The 22,143-nt window shown below is 45.8% G+C and overlaps 1 protein-coding gene across 1 annotated transcript in view; it reads right to left on the reverse strand.

The window, feature by feature from the left end:
- Positions 1 to 12,452: 12,452 nt before the first annotated feature.
- Positions 12,453 to 22,143, reverse strand: part of LOC137421379 (uncharacterized) — a 28,026-nt gene continuing 18,335 nt past the window's right edge. Inside the window, exons 5-6 of the mRNA XM_068107388.2 lie at positions 16,593 to 16,643; positions 12,453 to 15,452 (exon numbers count right to left, since the gene is read on the reverse strand). Coding sequence (XP_067963489.2) covers positions 13,921 to 15,452; positions 16,593 to 16,643 — 1,583 coding nt within the window. The 3' untranslated portion in view covers positions 12,453 to 13,920. The remainder of the gene's footprint in view (positions 15,453 to 16,592; positions 16,644 to 22,143) is intronic.

The following is a 22,143-nucleotide window of genomic DNA, read 5'->3' on the forward strand; positions in this document are numbered from 1 at the left end:
GGACTGTATAAGTGTTATAACTATAACACGATTATAATATTACAATGTAAACATAATGTGATATTCAACTCGCTGCTGTTTACCGATTCCCACAAGGTGCTGAAAACGTTCCCTCTCACCTGAGTGCTCACAAGGTGTAGTTTGATTGTCACATATTTCGGATTCTTCCTTCACACTCTTCATCATCCCTGTGCACTCCAAACTCATTCACTCATTCATCATTCAGGTTAAACCGGAAGTTGGAGCAGAGGCTCCGCCCACATACACAAAGGCTTTGGCCAGAAGTCTCCGTTGTATTTATATTATTTATTAACATCCTGTGAATGGTATCTCATCATAGTTTACGCAAATATTATACATATTATTAATAATTTAATATTATATCCATTGAATCAATGGTACAAACCCGTGAATTATTTATTACACAAAAACACACACCAGGTACCTTTGGTGCAGGAGAAGGTCATTCGGCCCATCGTACCTGTGCTACACCAACTGGAGAATCCATGGGTCGATCATCCACGCACACGCAGGCTACCTTCAGCTACAGGTACAAACCTGCAAGCCCTGCCATTCTCCTATCTCCAATGCATAGGTTATAGTTGTTATCCGGACCTGAACCAAAATCTCATCGGCTTGTTTATTGTCGCCGAACCAACTCATCCACCAGCTTTTGTCACAAGTCGTCCACAATTTTTTGAAATATCAGGCAAATAAATATCATCAAAATATTTAGAAAATATATCAAAATATGTGAAATATGTTTTCGCAAATTTTATACATATTATTAATAATTTAATATTATTTGCATCACTCGTACAAACCCGTGAATTATTTAAATACAATATTTTATATATGAATAAATATAATATATTTATTTATATAAAAATTATTATTTATAAAAAATTATAATATATATATTTATATAAAAATAAATATAATGAATAAATATAATATTTTAAAATATAATATTAAAATGAAAATATATCAAAATAATATAATGAAAATATATCAAAAACTAGATGGTATTCATAGTATACTTCCCCTGCACACTCAACTTGTTGCGAGCCAACTCTTCTGTTTGTGAACGTTTTTTTTTCTTTGATCCAATATGGCTGCCAGATCACGTGACCGATGACATTAATTTATCTATCTTCTATATATATATATATATATATATATATATATATATATATATATATATACTGTATATATATATACTGTATATATATATATACATATATATATATATATATATATACATATATATACATATATATACATATATATATATATATATATACATATATATACATATATACATATATATACATATATATACATATATATACATATATATATATATATATACATATATATATATATATATACATATATATATATATATATACATATATATATATATATATATATATATATATATATATATATATACATATATATATATATACATATACATATACATATATATATATACATATATATATATACATATATATATATATACATATATATACATACATATATATATATATACATATATATATATACATATATATATATACATATATATACATATATATATATACATATATATACATACATATATATATATATACATATATATATATATATATATATATATATATATATATATATATATATATATATATATATATATATATATATATATATATATATATATATATATATATATAAGAAAGTTTTTGTTTGTTTGTTTGCACGCGCTAATCTACTGAACGGTGAAAGATAGGAGGAAACCTCTGAAACAAAAAAAAATGTCGGGACGGGCCCCGGGAAAGTTATAGGCGAGGTGGCGAGGCCGGTCGAGGCCGCCACGGCCGGGCTGGGCCCATTTCGCAATTAAAAGCTGAGCTGAATTATAGTAGTCAATCTTCTACGGCCGCGAGTAAAAGCTGAATTATGGTACCAAATGAACGAAATGTGGCCGCAGCCGGATAGTCAAACTCCGCTGCTTCGCAAGGCTGCGTTTTATTCCTTTTTTAGTACAGAAGATTAAATTCATTCAAAAAGAACCCGGGCAACGCCGCGTGCATTCAGCTAGTATTCTATAATATAATTGCTGCGTAGATCACGCTCAATAAAATTCAAACTGATCAGACTAAGCATTGTCCCTGTCGAATTATGACGTCATAATTAAGGCACCATTGACGTCATTGTTAACAGCACTTATTCCGGAAAAATAAATATTACATCAACATTACCTTCACAACAACAACAACACCAACAACAACAACAACAACACAATCGCTTCGGATAAATATTACCTCAACATTACCTTCACAACAACAACAACAACACGATCACTTCAGAGAAATATTACCTTCAGAAAAACAACTACACCTCCAATAACAGGAACGCTCCGGAAAAAATAAATTCTACGTCAGCATTACCTTCATAACGACAACACGATCGCTTCGGCGAAAAAGCTGTTTGAGGCCTGAAGGCCAAAAGCCTGAGGCCCATATGTGTTATGGCCTTCTCAAGACCTTTCACGGCTATCGGCTGCAACCTTTCGATATATATTTAATGAACCTTGCTTTACACTGAATGGAAAACGGAAATGGAAGGCTTAACGATTGTGAATGATGTATAACGGTTCCGCAGATGGCTTAGGAATGTGGAGATAGTGGGACATGAGGAGGAGGTCTGGAATCTCTGAGTTGAGGATGTCATCAAAATCATCATTTGCGAAGGCAGTCTGAAGATAAACTACAACATTGGAAGCAAGGTTTGTCCCTCTGTTGGTCGTGTCCATATAAGGCCGCCATCTCAATCTCTGTAGAGCTTTGCACATTGCAGTTGATTCATCCCTTGGAATTATTCTGCCTTTGTAGGCCTACTGTGAGTTGTGCCCTTTCCTGACAAAGTCTCCTCTCTGAAATGGTTGTTGTCCCAAAGCAGTGTTGTGTCTTCATCGGGTGGGATATACTGCTCATCTTGTTGAATCTGAAGTTCAGCCAGTGATGTCACGTTCTGGTGCTTGAGAATTTGAGGAGTAGTGCCCCAGACCATGAAGAAGGCCGGTCAACTGTGCTGAGCCAGTCATATGTCTGACACACATGGCCAAAGCAGTGTGTTTTGGCACGAGCCTCCGATCTTCAATCCTAGATCCATGGTGACTTGGCACACAGAAATATAAATCTTGCAGCTGTTGATGTCATTTCCTGCTACCTGTGAGTCGTCTTCCAGAAGCTCACATGTGATTCCTGTTGTCCATGACAGGAAATAAAAAAGCTCATCTGGTACCAAATTATTGGCCGCATCCAGAGTTAAGTCATTGGCAGTTGGTGGCCATCTCAGCGGAGGAATGACGTGTCTTCTCTTTTATTAAATGTCTCAATGCCTGAGCAGTATGGTACAAGGGTCTGCAATTGGGTCTTGAATCCAATCCTCCGACGGAAACTTTGGTTCCAGGATCAATGCTTGTGTGTCCGTATCACTTCTGCTCATTTCTGAATGCAAAACCCTGATTGCCCCAGAAACTTCTTCTGTTGCGCAATCCTGTCTGGTAGAGGTTGCCTTCTGGAGCTTCTTCCTGCTACCTTTTGGTCAGAAACCTGGTGTAGGTCTGGTATCAGCTAAGATTATGTACGAGTATTGCTTCAAGGGCATCGATATCTTGTCCACGGATACACAGTAGGATTTCCTCATCTTTGCAAATTTCTGCTGCAAGGAGGAACTTACCTGCTATTTTAGTCTCACGTTGTACTATCCTTTCTTTTCGTCACTTTCGTCTGTCTCCACAATGTTCTTGTCTTTCTTGCTGAGAAGGCACTGCACTGGGAGAAGACAGGTAGCCCTCGCAGGTATCATTTTGGTGTCTGTCGTCTTTGAGGGAAGCATTTGTTTCGTGGTGGCTTTACTCCTCTCCTCTTTTCTCTGTTCGGGTTCTGTAATGACTGGTTCAGCTGCACAGAATATAAAAAAACAATCTGAAGAGAATCTTAAAATTTTCATTTTAAATGAAGGAATGACAAAATGGATATTCTAATCAGCTCCACTGACAATGAATGAACCTTAGTCGAAACGGCTCGGGTTTTTTTCAGCATTTGTGCACGTTAAGACCATCATGGGAAGTTTCGTCAGTCACTCCTAACATAAACATGTACAGGGTGCCCCATATCATGAAAATCATGAAAAACTAGAACAATGCGACTGTGGCACCAATATGCCTCCGCATAGTCCCACAACGGGTAGATGACATCACTCTGCATATGTATGGGTAGGGGATCTCGTTTGTGAAGTTTTGTGTTGATCGGATAAGGTTCGTTTTTCTATCCAAGATGGCTGCCAAACCACGTGACCTATGACATCATCATTTGCCATCAGGCAAGGCGTGGCCTCGGGACATATATGCGGGCTCTAAGCTCGAGCCCGCCCAGTGCTGAAGTGCGAGCTCTTAATAAAGAATCTGTTTGCACCAAACGCGTTGTGGCCTACCTCTCTGGCAATCGAGTCGTGTGTGCACAGCACCACACTGGTGACCCCGATTGGTTCAGCCGTTGCTGACCCCCGAACGCGCCATGGCTACCAACGCCGTCGCCGTCAAGCTCCCGGAGTTTTGGGAAGCACAGGCCGACGTTTGGTTTGTGCAGGCCGAAGCCCAATTTCAGCTTCGAGGCATCACGGCTGACCAGACCCGGTACTACCACGTGGTCGCCGCCCTCGGGCCCGGCACTGCCGCCCGAGTAGTGTCCATCCTTCGGCGCCCGCCGGGCGACAACAAGTACGAGGCGCTTAAACATCTCCTCCTCGCCACGTACGGGCTCACGGAGATCGAACGGGCCGACCGCCTCCTGGACCTTCCCGCCCTCGGCGACCCACGACCATCCGTCCGGATGGATTACATGCTGTCGCTGCTTGGAGACCAGCGCCCGGATTTCTTGTTTCGCGCGCTTTTCCTCCGCCAGCTACCGATACAGGTGCGCCTCACGCTGGCCGGTTCCAAAATCACGGAACCCCGCGACCTGGCCGGAGAGGCCGACAAGTTTTTCGCGGCCTGCGACACGCGGTCGGTTTACGGTGCTGCCGTAGTGGATCCCGGGGCAGAGGCTACAGCGCCCCCGGCTTCCCTCGTGGCCGCTGCTGCACCCCGCCCACTACCGCCGCCGCCACCACCACGGCCGCCGAGGCCGTCACCGCCGCAAACCTGGTGCTACTACCACACCAGGTTCGGCCGCAAGGCTAAAACGTGTCGCCCGCCGTGCTCTTTTGACGGGTCGGGAAACGACCGGGCCGGCGCTCATTAGCGGCCCTGAGCGTCGGCCATTCCGGCAGCCTCCTGTTCATCACGGACACCTTGTCTGGGCGCCGTTTCCTTTGCGGCACAGGAGCGCAGGTAAGCGTCCTCCCCGCCTCCACGTCCGACAAGCAAACCACGGGCCGGGGCCCCGCTTTGCTTTCCGCCAACGGTACACCCATCCGCACATTCGGGAAGCGTTGCCTCTCACTGCGGTTCGGAGGGCAGCGCTTTCAATGGTCATTCGTTACCGCCAGCGTGCCAATGGCTTTGCTGGGCGCGGACTTCCTATGTGCGCATGGGCTGTTGGTCGACGTGAAGCTCAGACGTCTCGTACAGGCCGAAACCTTCAGCTCGCTCGCTTGTTCGCTGAGCGGCTCGTTGAGCGGCTTGCCAAGCAGCTTGCTGGAAGGTTCCATCCCGGCGAGTTTAGTTTGCACGCTTCCGGCAGCAGACGACTTTACCCGCCTCCTAGCCAGTTTCCCGGCCCTCACGCGGCCCACCTTCTCAGCGGTGGCCGTTAAACACGGGGTGGAGCACCATATACCCACAGTCGGGCCGCCGGTCTACGCCCGGGCACGCCGACTCGAACCCACGAAGCTCGCGGTGGCGAAAGCGGAGTTCGCCACCCTTGAGCGGCTGGGGATCGTACGGCGCTCGAACAGCGCTTGGGCTTCCCCTCTGCACATTGTGCCGAAGCCCGGCGGGGGATGGCAGCCGTGCGGGGACTACCGCCGGCTCAATGATGCCACCACCCCCGACCACTACCCGGTCCCGCATATCCAGGACTTTTCCGACCGGTTGGCAAACACGACCGTGTTTTCCAAGGTGGACCTCATCCGGGGTTACCACCAGGTCCCCGTACAACCGGGCAATGTCCCGAAGACGGCCGTCCTCACCCCTTTCGGCCTCTTCGAGTTCCTGAGAATGCCTTTCGGGTTGAAGAGTGCGGCCCAGGCGTTCCAACGGCTTATGGACAGCGTCTTGCGTGACTTACCTTTCCTCTTCGTCTACCTGGACGACATCCTAGTCGCGAGCGCGTCCCGGGATGAGCACCTGCTCCACCTCCGCATGCTTTTCGAACGCCTGCGCCAGCATGGCCTAATCATCAACCCCGCAAAGTGCCGTTTCGGCGTCGCCATCATCGACTTCTTGGGGCACCGCATCACCAGGCACGGGGCCGTCCCTTTACCGGCCAAGGTGGAGGCGGTCAGGGATTTCCCTCGCCCCCGCACGATCAAGGGGCTCCAGGAATTCCTGGGCATGGTAAATTTTTACCACCGCTTCGTGCCCCACGTCGCCCAGCTCCTCCGCCCCCTGCACGAGGCCCTCCGGGGCAAGCCGGGCAAAGGTGACGTCGCCTGGTCGGAGCCGATGGCCGCGGCGTTTGCGGGCGCAAAGCTGGCCCTGGCCAACGCCACTATGCTGGCGCACCCGGCGCCCGAGGCACCGATCGCCCTCACCACCGACGCGTCGGACTACGCGGTGGGCGCGGTGCACGAGCAGTGGATGCGTGGTGCTTGGCAGCCGCTGGCGTTTTTTAGCCGGCAGCTACGCCCGCACGAACACCGCTATAGCACCTTCGACCGCGAGCTGCTAGGGCTCCACCTGGCGGTCCGACACTTCCGCCATCTGCTCGAGGGCCGCCCGTTCACAGCTTTCGTCGACCACAAGCCCCTTGTGTTCGCGATGGCCAAGGTCGCCGAGCCATGGTCGGCACGGCAGCAGCGTCACCTCTCTGCCGTGTCCGAGTACACGACGGACAGCCGTCACGTGGCGGGTAAAGACAACCCGGTGGCGGATTGCCTTTCCCGGTCCGTCGTGCACGCGGTCCACCTCGGGGTCGTCTATACCTGGATGGCGGAGGACCAGTCCGCCGACCCTGGCGTCCAGGCCTAGCGGACCGCCGTCACGGGCTTCCGCGTCACCGAGGTGCCATTCGACGCCGCGGGCGCGGCCCTCCTATGCGACGTCTCCCTCGGCCGGCCTCACCCCATCGTGCCCGCTGGCTGGCGGTGCCCAGTTTTCGACGCCATCCACGGCCTGTCCCACCCGGGCACGAAGGCATCCCAGAAGCTCGTCGCGGCGAAGTTCGTCTGGCATGGCCTCAGGAAGGACGTCCGCGACTGGGCCAGTACGTGCCTCGCGTGCCAGCGCGCAAAGGTCCACCGCCACACCCAGGCCCCGTTGGCCCCGTTTACGGTGCTCGAGCGTCGGTTCGACCACGTTCACGTCGACTTGGTGGGACCTCTGCCCCCCTCGCGAGGGTTCACACACCTCCTCACCATGGTGGACCGCACCACATGGTGGCCGGAGGCCGTGCCATTGGCGGCTACATCTGCGGCTGATGTGGCATACGCCGTCATCGCCACTTGGGTTGCCCGGTTCGGTGCCCCCTCGGACATCTCGTCCGACCGTGGCCCCCAGTTCACATCGGAGCTCTGGGGCGCGATGGCGCAAGGGCTCGGTGTCAAACTACACCGCACCATGGCCTACCACCCCCAGGCCAATGGCCTGTGCGAGCGCTTTCATCGCTCAATGAAGGCCGCGCTCCGGGCCAGCCTCCGCGACGGCAGCTGGGCCGACAGGCTCGCCTGGGTCCTGCTGGGCCTCAGGACGGCGCCCAAGGACGACCTGCACGCGTCCTCGGCGGAGCTGGTCTTCGGGCAACCACTGCGGGTACCGGGCGAATTTATCCCCGACTCCACGGCTCCTTGGTCCGCGGCGCAACAGCACTCCACCCTGCAGGAGACCGCCCGGAGGTTCGCCCCGGTGCCGACGGCACACCACGGTTGCCCGTCTTCCCACGTCGCCCCGGAGCTTCGCACGGCGGAGTACGTCTTCGTCCGGCACGACGCCCACCGGGCACCGCTACGGCCCCCGTACGACGGGCCCTTCCGCGTGCTGGAGACCGGGGATAAATATTTCACCATCGACATCGGCGGTGCCCCGAATCGTGTCTCCGTGGACCGCCTCAAGCCGGCCCACCTCGATCTGGACCACCCCCCGCAAGCAGCTCTTCCTCCGCGGCGAGGCCACCCCCCGGCGGTCAGACCCCCAGCACCCCCCAGCCCCGCTACCCCCCAGCCCTGCACGCATTGCCAGGGGGCGTTTCGGCCGGGTCATCCGGCTTCCCCGCAAACTCACCCTTCAGGTGCGTGGGAATTCTGGGGGGGCGCGTGTGGCGGACACAAGGGACAATAATTCAGCGCACCAGCAGGTGGCGCGAACGTCCAGGCGGGGAACTGTAATGCATGCCCCGCCTATCGGCCACGCCCGGGGGCAAGGCGTGGCCTCGGGACATATATGCGGGCTCTAAGCTCGAGCCCACCCAGTGCTGAAATGTGAGCTCTTAATAAAGACTCTGTTTGTACCAAACGCGTTGTGGCCTACCTCTCTGGCAATCGAGTCGTGTGTGCACAGCACCACAATGTTACCTTTGGCTCCCACAACCACGCAAATTCAGCACGCCATTGTTTTTGGTGCATTGGCTAATTTTGCGGTACTGACGAATACAGCAGTGATTGGTCATTTCAGTCACTCACATTTACTCCATCACTCTGGCTTTTTGCTCACTCTTTGAAGATGGGAACATTGTTTTTTGTGATAAGAGGATCCTAAACTAATACGAGTGTGAATATGAAGTACTTCCATGGAGGGGACTCCAGGAAAAACATTTTTTTCGACTCGATATAGATCTTGTCTTCACATTACAAAACAAATAGACAAGCTGAAAAGCCAATGGTTTACACATAAAACTAAATTCAACGACATATTGGTCACAATAAATTTTATTTGAATGGATCGGGCTCGACATCACAAGAAGAATGGACACCCAATAGAAAAAAATATTACAAACTGTAACCCGATTGAAGGACCAGGAAGAAAGTGCGGAAGTTGTGGCTCCTTAACTGCCACTATTATCCCACCTTGTGGGGTCAGCCGGGGGAGGCTGGGCCCAAGCCTTTCACTAACTGGCCTGGCCAGGCCTGACATTCGCCGAGTTAGGGCAGGAATTTGGAATTTGGCCATGGTGCCGGCGATACTCACCTACTCTTGGCCAAGGACACCATGGGATCTTTAACGTCCACCAACCCATGCTGGCAGACGGGACCCCCAGTTTAACGTCCATCCGAGGGATGGCACACACATTGATGAATCACCCTGCCTGTGAAACACCAAACTGACAGTTTATAGCTGGGTCGGGATTCAAACCCAGGCGAGACAGCTTAGAGGCGAGAAAGTGTGGAAGACCAAATATTTTATGGAAATCAAAAATTGAAAAAGTAATTGGGACACAGTGACCCTGAATTGCAGAAAACCCTTCCTCCTTCGCCCCCACCCATCCCCTTCCCATGGCTCCTCCCACAGATCTCCCGATGTCCCTGTTCTCTACTGTTGTACTTTTGTGCTTCCCTCCCTCTCCCCATCTTGTCTCCCGCTCCCTTCATGAAAAGCGTTATGTGTCTGTTTGTTTTTGTAATTAATGTTAGCTCTTACACGAGCCTCGATCTTGTATACAAAAAAGACAAATAAAAAAAAAACGGATAAAAAGAGGGACCATGATTGAGGAGGCTTTCCTCTAGCAGTGAACCAAAACAGCCTAATAGGCCTCTCAAGTTAAGAGAAGGTGGTGGAGGGCATGACATGGGTAGAGTGAAGATTGGGATGGGGAAGACCGAGACAGATCATAACAAAATGGACAGTAGAGGCAGTGCACAGGCAGCAACCAACTGTGTCACCCAAAACGGGTAATTGAACATACAAAGACAAACGGGACGTCCTGGTACATCAACCATCTAATACTCACCGTTTAACAATATTTTGAAGAACTGGCACACACAATTAATTTGATTGGCAGAACTTACTTTTTGGAAGAATGCAGCATAAACGATCCACCGAAACGTGAACCTGAACGATTGATAATTACCTGATAGTGAAAACATGGAGGAACTGAAAAATAAAAACTTGCCCAGTCACAAACTTTGCTTTGCAGTAAACCCAGTTTTTTATTTTATATTACTGTAATCTAAGGCATGGAGCTTGTACATACTCGTATATCACATGGAGGACTCATCATGGAGCTTGTACATACTCGTGCATCACATGGACGACTCATCATGGAGCTTGTACATACTCGTGTATCACATGGAGGACTCATCATGGAGCTTGTACATACTCGTACATCACATGGACGACTCATCATGGAGCTTGTACATACTCGTATATCACATGGAGGACTCATCATGGAGCTTGTACATACTCGTGTATCACATGGACGACTCATCATGGAGCTTGAACATACTCGTATATCACATGGACGACTCATCATGGAGCTTGTACATACTCGTATATCACATGGAGGAATCATCATGGAACTTGTACATCCTCGTATATCACATGGAGGAATCATCATGGAGCTTGAACATACTCGTATATCACATGGAGGACTCATCATGGAGCTTGTACATACTCGTATATCACATGGAGGACTTATCATGGAGGTTGTACATACTCGTATATCACATGGAGGACTTATCATGGAGGTTGTACATACTCGTATATCACATGGAGGACTTATCATGGAGCTTGTACATACTCGTATATCACATGGAGGAATCATCATGGAGCTTGTACATACTCGTATATCACATGGAGGACTTATCATGGAGCTTGAACATACTCGTATATCACATGGAGGACTCATCATGGAGCTTGTACATACTCGTATATCACATGGAGGACTTATCATGGAGGTTGTACATACTCGTATATCACATGGAGGACTTATCATGGAGCTTGTACATACTCGTATATCACATGCAGGATTTATCATGGAGCTTGAACATACTCGTGTATCACATGGAGGACTCATCATGGAGCTTGTACATACTCGTGTATCACATGAAGAACTAATAATGGAGCTTGTACATACTCGTATATCACATGGAGGACTCATGGAGCTTGTACATACTCGTGTATCACATGGAGGACTCATCATGGAGCTTGTACATACTCGTGTATCACATGGACGACTCATCATGGAGCTTGAACATACTCGTATATCACATGGAGGACTCATCTTGGAGCTTGTACATACTCGTATATCACATGGAGGACTCATCATGGAGCTTGTACATACTCGTACATCACATGGACGACTCATCATGGAGCTTGTACATGCTCGTATATCACATGGACGACTCATCATGGAGCTTGTACATACTCGTATATCACATGGAGGACTCATCATGGAGCTTGTACATACTCGTATATCACATGAAGAACCCATCATGGAGCTTGTACATACTCGTATATAACATGGAGGACTCATCATGGAGCTTGTACATACTCGTATATCACATGGAGGACTCAATAACTTGTACATACTCGTACATCACATGGAGGACACAAGCATTGGGGGACGCAAGTGTACTTTGTTCCATGAATTACAAGGGCATTCCAAGACAATAGGTAAACATATGTATACAGGATTTGAACTTAGGCTCCCTTCATCATCAGCCAGAGGGTCACATGCCAAGCCATCCGAGCATCAGTATATACACACACATATATGTATATATATAGCCCCAGTCTTTCACGAACCGGCTGGCACTGCCTGCTGGTCGATTGAGTAGGTTATAGCAGGAATTGATAATTTGATCAGTGCCGGCTAGATTCAAATGCAGGCTAGACAGTGCATCCCTCTTGGCTACCCTGCCAGCCCCTCTATCTACATACAATAATTTAAAAGAAAATTTTATTGAAAGCCTCTTCTACTGTTGCATAGCAACCAAAAAATAATCGACTGGGAGTGATGCAATCGTTTGGCTTGGTGCCAATTCAGCCGAGAAGCACACCAGCTGTTCAATATAAATGTTTGTAGGGTGCTAACTCGCACCAAAGCCAACAATTTCCTTCTCCTTCTTCAACTATTGATCTCTTGGTTGAAAGATCACATGAGCTTTGAAAAAATTTGCATGTGAAAATGCTTTGTTGCAAACCATAAAATGGTGTGGCCTTTTGTTGGTTGTAATCTCCATTTGCGGATTTCAGAAGATGAAAAGTATCAATATCCATTTCAGTGAAGGATCACGTTACATGGACCAATATTTGAAGTTATGTTGTTCTCATATTTTTGTTCTGAGAGGTCTTTTCAGGATTATTACTGTGGGGCAGCATACAATTTTAGTTCATTTGTAGTAACTAGTAACTGACACAGTCAACGCTTTTCAGCTTACAAGTTTTTTTTTTCCTTCATTTTTCAGATCCTAGAACTTGGTCATTTTTCTAATTTCCACGTTATTTAGAACAAAGTCGTTGTGGACAGACACTTTGATGAGAAATGCCGTTTTTTCCTATTTCTTTCTGAGTATTATGTCCGGTTGCAATGCTTTGCTTTTTATGTTCACACGTGATGGGATGGTCAGGTCGTACGTAGGCACTATGTTCTCATTTGCAGCGACTGATATTGGTTCGTGTTTCCATGATTTCTGAGATTGGGATATTGAAGGTTTGTGCCGATGGATTACTCTGTATATATTGTTGTGCCTTTGTGTGTGCAGGTGTTCTGACATGAGTTCTTTACATCCCGAGGAATGCGATTTGTGTGTTCTCTTTCTACCTTGCAGAACCTACTCAGTCCTGCCATCTTTTTTAATCCATTGGTGTCATGCCCTTCACCTTGGGCATTTATTATGACTCATTCTCCACCTCAGCTCAACTCATTTATGAAGCTCAACTCTTTATAGACACTCCAATGAGCCTTTTTGTCTTTCCCCAATCTGTTCAGTTCTTCTTTTTTTAACTTCCTGCTCTTTTGTTATTCTCCCAATTTGTTGGTATATATTTGTTGATATTTCATTTTATACTTTTCCTTCGTCTTATTTGCCCTCAATGGGGCCGTCCGTATTCATTGCCGATTAGATTTCACATGGAGCATCTTCCAATCGCACCTGTTCTTGGAATGATTTTGCAAGGTAAGTTAGAGATTCATTTTCTGGCTTGGAGTCTTCGTATTTCTGTACAAACTGGATTTGGAAATCTGTCGAACTTTTTACATAATCGGCCAATCCTACGGTAGTTTTTCTGTGCACTTGTTCGAGCTCCATCAGGCCACCACCTCCTCCTCCTCGTCTCGGAAGGTACATTCTCGGGATGCACCGGTTTCACAGAACATTTTGTCGATTGTGAGGAGTTTACTTGTTTTTGTATTGGGCATGTTGATTTCCCATTGTGGTCAGTTTACCATTGGTTACTGGTAGTTGGTTTATAGCTTTGATTTGGTTTCTTGGGAGAGGTATGTGTTTCGAATTAGCCTCGTTCTATGTAAGTATTCATTAGTAATTTGGTTCTTACATATTTGGTGGCCCTCTTCTACTCCGAGGGGTATGTATAATGCTTCGTTTTCTAGTTCCTGTATTGCTGTTCTTTGGTTGATATTTGTGTTTTCCGTTTTTGTTGGTTTATCAGCTACGACTGTGCACGTGGCACATTTCTTGAGCAAAATTCCATTTGAATGTTCTTGAAGTACCATTTTACTCGTTTTTGTTGTTCTGACAATATTTTGTCGTTTGTTGCGAAGAGCTTTACATTATCCATAAACAGTTGATGTGTCACCTTTCCTTTTCCCTCTTTCTGGTATGAATTCTCATATGAGATTTCAAACAGCTCAATCGTAAGAATGTCTTGTTGCAAAACGTGCACTCGTAAGGCCGCTCTCCGGTGTGAATTTTCACGTGCCGTTTCAAAACGCCTGAATGTGAAAATGCCTTTTTGCACACTGTGCAATTGTAGGGCTTTTCACCTGTATGGATTCTGATGTGGTATGTCAAATGAGACGATTCCAAAAACGACTTGTTACAGATCGTGCACTTGTGAGGCCTTTCTCCGGTGTGAATTCTAGTATGAGATTGCAAATTGCTCGATCGCAGAAATGTCTTGTTGCAAAACGTGCACTTGTAGGGCTTCTCTCCGGTGTGAATTCTAAGGTGCCGTTTCAAGTTACACAAATGTGAAAATGCCTTTTTGCAAACGGTGCATTTGTAAGGCCTTTCTCCTGTATGGATTCTGATGTGGTATGTCAAAGGAGATGATTCTGAAAACGACTTGTCACAGATAGTGCACTTGTAAGGCCTCTCTTTGGTGTGAATTTTATTATGGGATTGCAAACTGCTCGATTGCAGAAATGTCTTGTTGCATAACATGCACTTGTAGGGCCTCTCTCCCGTGTGGATTCTAACGTGCCGTTTCAAATTACTCAACTGTGAAAATGCCTTTTTGCAAACTCTGCAAATGTACGGTCTTTCTCCTGTATGGATTCTGATGTGTGTTGTCAAAGAAGACGATTCCGAAAATGACTTGTTACAGGTTGTACACTTGAAAGGTCTCTCTCCGGTATGAGTCCTAATATGAGATTGCAAACAGCTTGAATGTGTGAATGTCTTGTTACAAAATGTGCAATTGTGGAGTCCCTCACCTGTATGGATTTTGATGTGAGATGTCAAAGAAGATAATTCCGAAAACGACTTCTGACAGATGGTACACTTATAGGGCCTCTCTCCAGTATGAGTTCTTCTATGAGATTGCAAAGAGTTTGAATGTGTGAATGTCTTGCTGCAGATTGTGCACTCGTAAGGCTTCTCTCCGGTATGAGTTCTAATGTGAGATTGCAAAGAGCTTGAATGTGCGAATGTCTTGTTGCAGAATGTGCACTTGTAAGGCTTCTCTCCGGTATGAATTCTAAAATGAGATTGCAAATGGCTCGACTGCGTGAATGTCTTGTTGCAAACTGTACACTTGTGCTTATTTTCTCCTTTGTGAATATGCATGTGGTTTTTCAAAAGACTCAATTTTGAAAATGATTTGTTGCAAAATTCGCACTTGTAGGGTTTTTCCAGCATGTATCTTTTCAGCTTTCCTTGCAAAAACTTTGATGTATGGAATAACTTCTTAGCAACCCTGGCATTTTCTCCATGCTTGTTCAACTTATCACCGTAACCAGTTCTTGTGCAATTAAAGCTGTGTTTAGGTTTCTTGTTGCATGGATGCTGTTCTTGCTTTTCTGCGTGAAGTCTGACTTGGACATCAAGACTGCAGCTTGGAACAATTGTGTCAGAAATCTTCTCAGTATTCCTACTTTGACTGCCTGAGAAGGAAGCGGGATGGGGGTAGGGAAAAAAACAATCACATACATGAATATGATTTGGTTTAAAAAATATTCATTCAGATTTTCAACAAAATTTATCTTTCATACAATATTTGGAGGGTTGCAAAAAACATCAATATCTCGAGTGTCCAACATTTCTCAAACAATGTGCATTTCTGATAAACACAGAGGTTTGCTCCAATAAAATAAAAACAAAACATTCCAAACGAGAACAACACTCGGTAGAGCGCAAAGCTCTGCCAGGCAGAACAGTTATTTGTATTAGTATTGCAGAACAATTTTTTTAACGTTTTGTATCCCACTGATAGTGCCAGATCTGCTGACCTGAACCAAAATCTAATTGGCTTGTTCTTGTCATCTAACCAACTTATCCAACAAGATTTGGCATAATCCATCCACAATTCTTTTTTAAATATCTTGCCATATTGTAAATTGTTTTTGGCTCTCAACTCTTAATGTAGAAGAATTACTTAAATTCTAGAAAAGAGTCCAAGTCACAACACACCCAACATGTCCAAGTTTCATCCGAATCCGTCCTTTACTTTAAGATATCGTGTTATATATCGATTTTAACCATGTCACTCAATGGTGAAGAATCACTTTGAAAAGTTTTGGATCTGGATCTGCACCACTATCGAATCAATTCTTCCTTGTCACACACCCAATGTGTCCACCAAGTTTCATCCAAATCTGTCCATACATTTTTGAGATATTGTACTATACAGTAGATCATTTTTGGTCCTATCTCTCGATGGTGAAGAATCACTTAAAAACTTATAGTATCTGCATCCGGATCTTCACTAATATCTAATCAATTCGTCCTTGTCACACACCCAACCTGTCCACCAAATGTCGTCTAAATCCACCCACAACTTTTTGAGATATCCCTGCTGGCAGACAAAGAAACAGACAGACAAACAGAGACAGGAGTAAAAACATAACCTTCATCCAACTTTAGTGGTGGCGGCAATAACAATAAGGATAATAACATTACTCCCTCCACCCCTGGGCCACTTACATGGGGAGCGGGTGTTTCGCGTACTTAAAATGAGCAAGTAGGAACCTTAAGAAGGCTTAAAAAAAATTATAAAAAGGAAAGCACAAGTACTTAATTTTTACCTGCGGTGTCTGCAGCATCCAAATTAGACCGTTCAATCTTCGGAAAGGAAACTGCTAAAATACAGAAGAAGTTACCAATGATATTCATACTTCAGGGTGAATTCATCAAATTATCAGTGATAAGTCATATGTATTGTAAAGTAACAGCCTTTGTAAATGTGTGTCAAACAAACTGCTCAAGTAAGTAACAAGAAGAGTGTCATTTTACCATATCAGTAAATACTTTGTGTGTCTGCCCTTTGCCTTATTCCATCATAGTGGGCATGCAATCACTCTTTTACCCATGCTTCCTGTATCTGACTGAGGCATTCCTACAGGATTATTGTGCCAAATATCCTGTAATACATTCCACAGTTCTGTAAGGTTAGTTGGGTTCCACTTGTTCTTCTCAATTTATAGGTAATCCCATATGATCTCGATGGGACTCATGTCCGGACTCTGGGGTGGCCATTCTAACACATGGAGCACACCAGCTGTAACCTTGTTCTCCATATCCTGTTTCACTATATTGGAAGTGTGTTTTGGATCATTATGTTGTTGGAAAATGAATCCTCTTCCAATTATCTGATTTCCACGAGGAATTGCATGGTGCTGCAGTATCTGCTTGTATGTCTCTTTTATTAGATTCCCATTGATTTTAACAAGTGTTCCGACACCAAAAGTTGAGATACACCCCCAGACAGTCAAAGAGCCTCCCCCGTGTTTAAGGGTTAAATGTTCAACAGTAAACATTGCCTGTCTTAAACGTTCTCCAGGTATTCGGCGTACAAACTGGCGAACACACACATTGATGATTCAATGCAACCATGACCTTTTGACCTAACAAAAAAAACAATCGGCTTCCAGCTTTTGATTCGTAAACCAATTCAGTGACCAAATATGCAAATTCTTAACATTTCAGGTCAATTGGATGAAAATTGATGATTTTATGTGACGTTGCCCTTTGATCCTTCGAACCTTCGACAAAATTATTAATTTGCCTTCTCCGTTATTATCACAATAAATATTTGGTGAACATTTGATGACAACAGCTCAAATGTTTAAAAAAAGTTATAGCCTGGACAGACAGATACACACAACACACACAACACAACACAACACAACACAACACACAACACAACACAAGTGATTGAAAAACCTCGTCTCCTGTTTATTTATTATTTATTATTTTATTATTAATTATTTTTATTAATTTATTATTATTTACTGTACAAAAATCCACAAACTGAGTAAAGTCAGTCATGGGGTTTTGTTTTTTTTACTATACAGAATCGAGGCTCGTGTAAGAGCATTGTTCTTGATAACGCTGGAATATCTATACTCTACGGTATCCCATGAGGATATGAGGATATGGAATATCTATATCTATACTCCACGGCATCGAAGTTTGAGTGTTTTCCCATTCTTGGCTTTGTCAAATTTCCACTGGTTATTTTGCTGTGTACGTGTTATTGTGTGTTTCTAGTTGGTGTTGGTTTGTGGTTCGTGCAAACTTGTGTGTAGTTAATCGTTTTCTGAGTCGTACCTCGTGCGCGGCCTGGTGACTTGGGGCTTCCCTCCCCCCGTCGGTGTTTTGTCGGTTTGGGTTATTTCCTTCGCTGTATTGCTTGTTTCTTTTATTTTGTTTTCTCCCCCTCACCTCACCTCCCTAGACAAATAATTATATATTGATTCTTTCTCTCCTCCCGGACACGTGCTTGTTCGCTCTCCTCCTCGTCTCGGCTTGTGCCCCGCCCCCTGTATCTCGTTTTCTTCCGCCTCTGCTCCTTCTTTCTCAAATCCACGTTCTCGCTTGGAGACTTTTCCCGGATTGTTTTTTCATCGTTCTGTTTGGATATTGTTGGAATATGTTTAAACCACAGCCGTGATGCTGACACCCCCCCCCCCCCCCCCCCCCCAGAATTTACATGTTTTAAACGTTTCCCAGTGTGTAACCTGGTCAGAATAGGTACACCGTATCCCTGCGTGTCGTAAGAGACGACTAAGAGGGTTGGCGTCAGGAAGGGCATCCGGCCATAAAAACATTGCCTCAAAAAGAGAACCATGACAATCACAAGTACATATGGGCAGGGTGCAGCCCGAAGTGGACATCGGTTTCTGAGGTTTGGGACATGGAATGTGGGGACAATGACAGGGAGATCAGGAGAAGTGGTGGAAGTATTGGTCAGAAGAAGAGTGGACATATGTTGTGTGCAAGAGACGAGATGGAAGGGAAGTGGTGTGAGAATAGTGAAGGGTAGGCAGGGACAGAAATACAAGTTTGTGTGGCAAGGGTGCCCGGAGGGCGTGAATGGTGTTGGTGTCCTGTTTTCTGAGGAGTTTGTAGACAGTGTGGTGAGTGTGACTAGAGTGAGTGATAGGTTGATGATGGTGAAAATGATGATTGGAAAGCTCTTGGTGAACGTCATCTCGGGATATGCTCCGCAGGTTGGTCGAAGCGATGAAGAGAAGGACAAGTTCTGGTGTGCGATAGAGAAGCTGATGGAAAACGTGAAAGATGAGGAAGTTGTTGTGGTGGGAGGAGACCTGAATGGACATGTGGGAAGGAGTATGGATGGTTTTGAGGGAGTTCATGGGGGTTACGGATATGGTGTGAGAAATGGAGAAGGTGAAAGGATTTTGGAGTTTGCTGATGGAGCTGATTTGTTGATTTGTAATACTCAGTTCCAGAAAGAGGACAATAAGCTTGTTACATACACGTCAGGTGGGTCGACGACAACCGTTGACTACCTGATGGTGCGTCGGCGAGATAGGGGGCACCTCCGGGACACAAAGGTGATCCCGGGGGAGGAGGCTGTTTCACAGCACCACTTGGTTGTCTGCGACACAAGGGTGAAAGGTGCGAGGAGAGCTCGGCGGGTGAAGTACCAACCGAGAATGAAGGTGTGGAGGTTGAAAGAGGTGACAGTAAGGGAGGCATTAAAAGAGAGGCTGAGTAGGGTCGAGGATGATGTGGTTGAGCTTGAAAGTGGTTGGATGTCAATGAAAGCTAGTCTGTTGGGAGCCGTTGGTGAGGTATGTGGATGGACAAAAGGACCACCGAGGCACTCGGAAACATGGTGGTGGGATGTTGAGGTTGGAAAGAGGATTGACGAGAAGAGGAAGAAGTTCAAAGCGTGGCAGAAGGCAAAGGGTACGGGAGCAGAAACAGCAGAGCATGAAAGTTATAAGGCAGCCAGGAAGGCTGCAAAGAAAGAGGTAGCAAAGGCGCAGGAGGCATGTAGGAAAATGTTCGGAGAACGCTTGGATTCGGAAGAGGGTCAGAAAGCAGTATTCAGGATTGCAAAGCAGATAGCGAAAGAGAGGTGTGATGTGATGGGGGTGAGTTGCTTGAAGGATGAAGTGGGACAAATCGTTGTCGACCCAGATGGAATTAAAGGAAGATGGAAAAGATATATGGAAATGCTGTTGAATACAGAGAATGAATGGGATGGCAATATAGAGAGTAACCCAGTTTTAGGACCGGCAGAGAAGATAACTGAGAAGGAAGTTGAGGAAGCGATAAAAGCAATGAAGAGTGGAAAAGCGGGAGTGCCGACGGGAGTTGTGGGAGATATGTTGAAGGCAGCAGGAAGTTGGGGTGTGAAGAGAATGACAGAGATCTGTAATCTGGTGGTGAAAGAAGGCCGCATTCCAGTGGATTGGGAACTGAGTACCCTCGTCCCTCTATACAAGGGGAAAGGTGACCCTCTGGAGTGTGGCTCGTACCGAGCGATAAAGTTATTGGAGCATGGAATGAAGGTATTGGAAAGGGTGTTGGAGAGGAGGATAAGGAAGAAAGTGAAGATCGACGAAATGCAGTTTGGATTTATGCCAGGAAGAGGAACGACAGATGCGCTTTTCATTGTGAGGCAGTTGCAGGAGAAGTACATGGATAAGAGGAAGAAGTTGTTTTTTGGGTTTGTTGATCTGGAGAAAGCATTCGATAGGGTTCCACGCAAAGTATTGACATGGGCATTGAGGAAGTTAGGAGTGGAGGAATGGTTGATCAGAGTAGTGATGGCAATGTACAAAAGAGCACGCACAGCTGTAAGGACGAAGGACGGGAACAGTGGTGAGTTTGAGGTGAAGGTGGGAGTGCATCAGGGGTCGGTACTAAGTCCACTACTATTTGTAGCTGTGATGGAGGTGCTGGCTCAGACCGTAAAGGAGGGTTTACCGTGGGAGTTGTTGTATGCAGATGATCTGGTGTTGATTGCGGAAAGTATGGATGGACTGAAGGAAAAGATGAACAAGTGGAAGGAATGTATGGAGACAAAAGGTCTGAAGGTGAATATCGGAAAGACAAAGGTGATGGCAAGTGGTAAAGCATGTGGTGAGGTGGAAAGAACTGGGAAGTGGCCGTGTGCTGTGTGCAGGAAGGGTGTCGGAGTGAACTCCATTCAATGTACAATGTGTGCTGAGTGGGTTCATCAAAAATGTAGTGGTCTGAGAGGGTCATTAACCAGTGTGGCAGCTACATTCAAATGTAAGGTGTGCACAGAGGGAGCTGCAGATGGAGGAAATGTTGAGTTGGATCTTGGAGACGGCGTGAAGCTGGAAGGTGTGAAAACATTTTGCTACCTCGGAGACATGCTGAATGGAGAAGGTGGATCAGACTCGGCAACGGTTGCTCGAGTGAGATGTGCATGGAAGAAGTTTCGGGAACTGAGTGGCGTGCTGATGAGGAGGAGAGTGTCGCTGAAGCTGAAGGGAAAGGTGTATGCTGCATGTGTGAGAAGTGTTATGATTTATGGGAGCGAGACATGGGTAATGAACGTAGAGCAGCAACGAAGGCTGGAAAGGGTGGAAATGCGAATGGTTCGATGGATGTGCGGAGTATCGTTGAGAGAGAGGAAGACAAATGATGAATTGCGAAAGATGATGGGAATATTGCCTGTGATTGATGCTGTGAAGAGGAACAGGTTGAAATGGTTTGGTCATGTATTGAGGAAGGATGAAAGTGACTGGTTGAGAAGAGTGATGGAAGTTAATGTAGAAGGAAGTAGAGGACGGGGAAGACCGAGAAAGACTTGGCTAAAGATGGTGGAAGAAGAAATGCGGGCAAGGGGGTTAACAAGGAGAGATGCAGAAAATAGGGCAAAATGGAGAAGATTGTCATGGGGACCGCAAGGCTAACCCCCGCTCTAGCAGGGAACATGGCCTTAAAATGCATGTTGTTGTTGTTGTTGTTGTTGTATCTATACTCTACGAGATGTACTGAGACAGAGAATACCACTTTCTTGTGAACAATTTTAATAAACACTTGCTGGTACAAATTCACTTTAGAGTAAACACACAAGACGTCCAGCCAGGTTCTTCTTGCTCTCGGAGAATTCTGTCTCGGTCATTGTATTCCCATTGAACATTGAACATGAAAAACATGCACAGACACACAAAACATGCAATGAAGGGAGCAGGAGGCAAGAGGGGGAGAGAGGGAAGCACACAAGCACAACAGAAGAGAACAGGTACGCCGGTAGATCTGTGGAAGGGGGAGGGCTGGGGGAGGAGGGTGGGGTACACGGTATAAAGCAAATGAACACTTCTAGGAACGCCAGGAAAGAAGCTG

Source organism: Myxine glutinosa, chromosome 1 (assembly GCF_964187855.1).
Source record: "Myxine glutinosa chromosome 1, kmMyxGlut1.1, whole genome shotgun sequence".
Lineage (NCBI taxonomy): Eukaryota > Metazoa > Chordata > Myxini > Myxiniformes > Myxinidae > Myxine > Myxine glutinosa.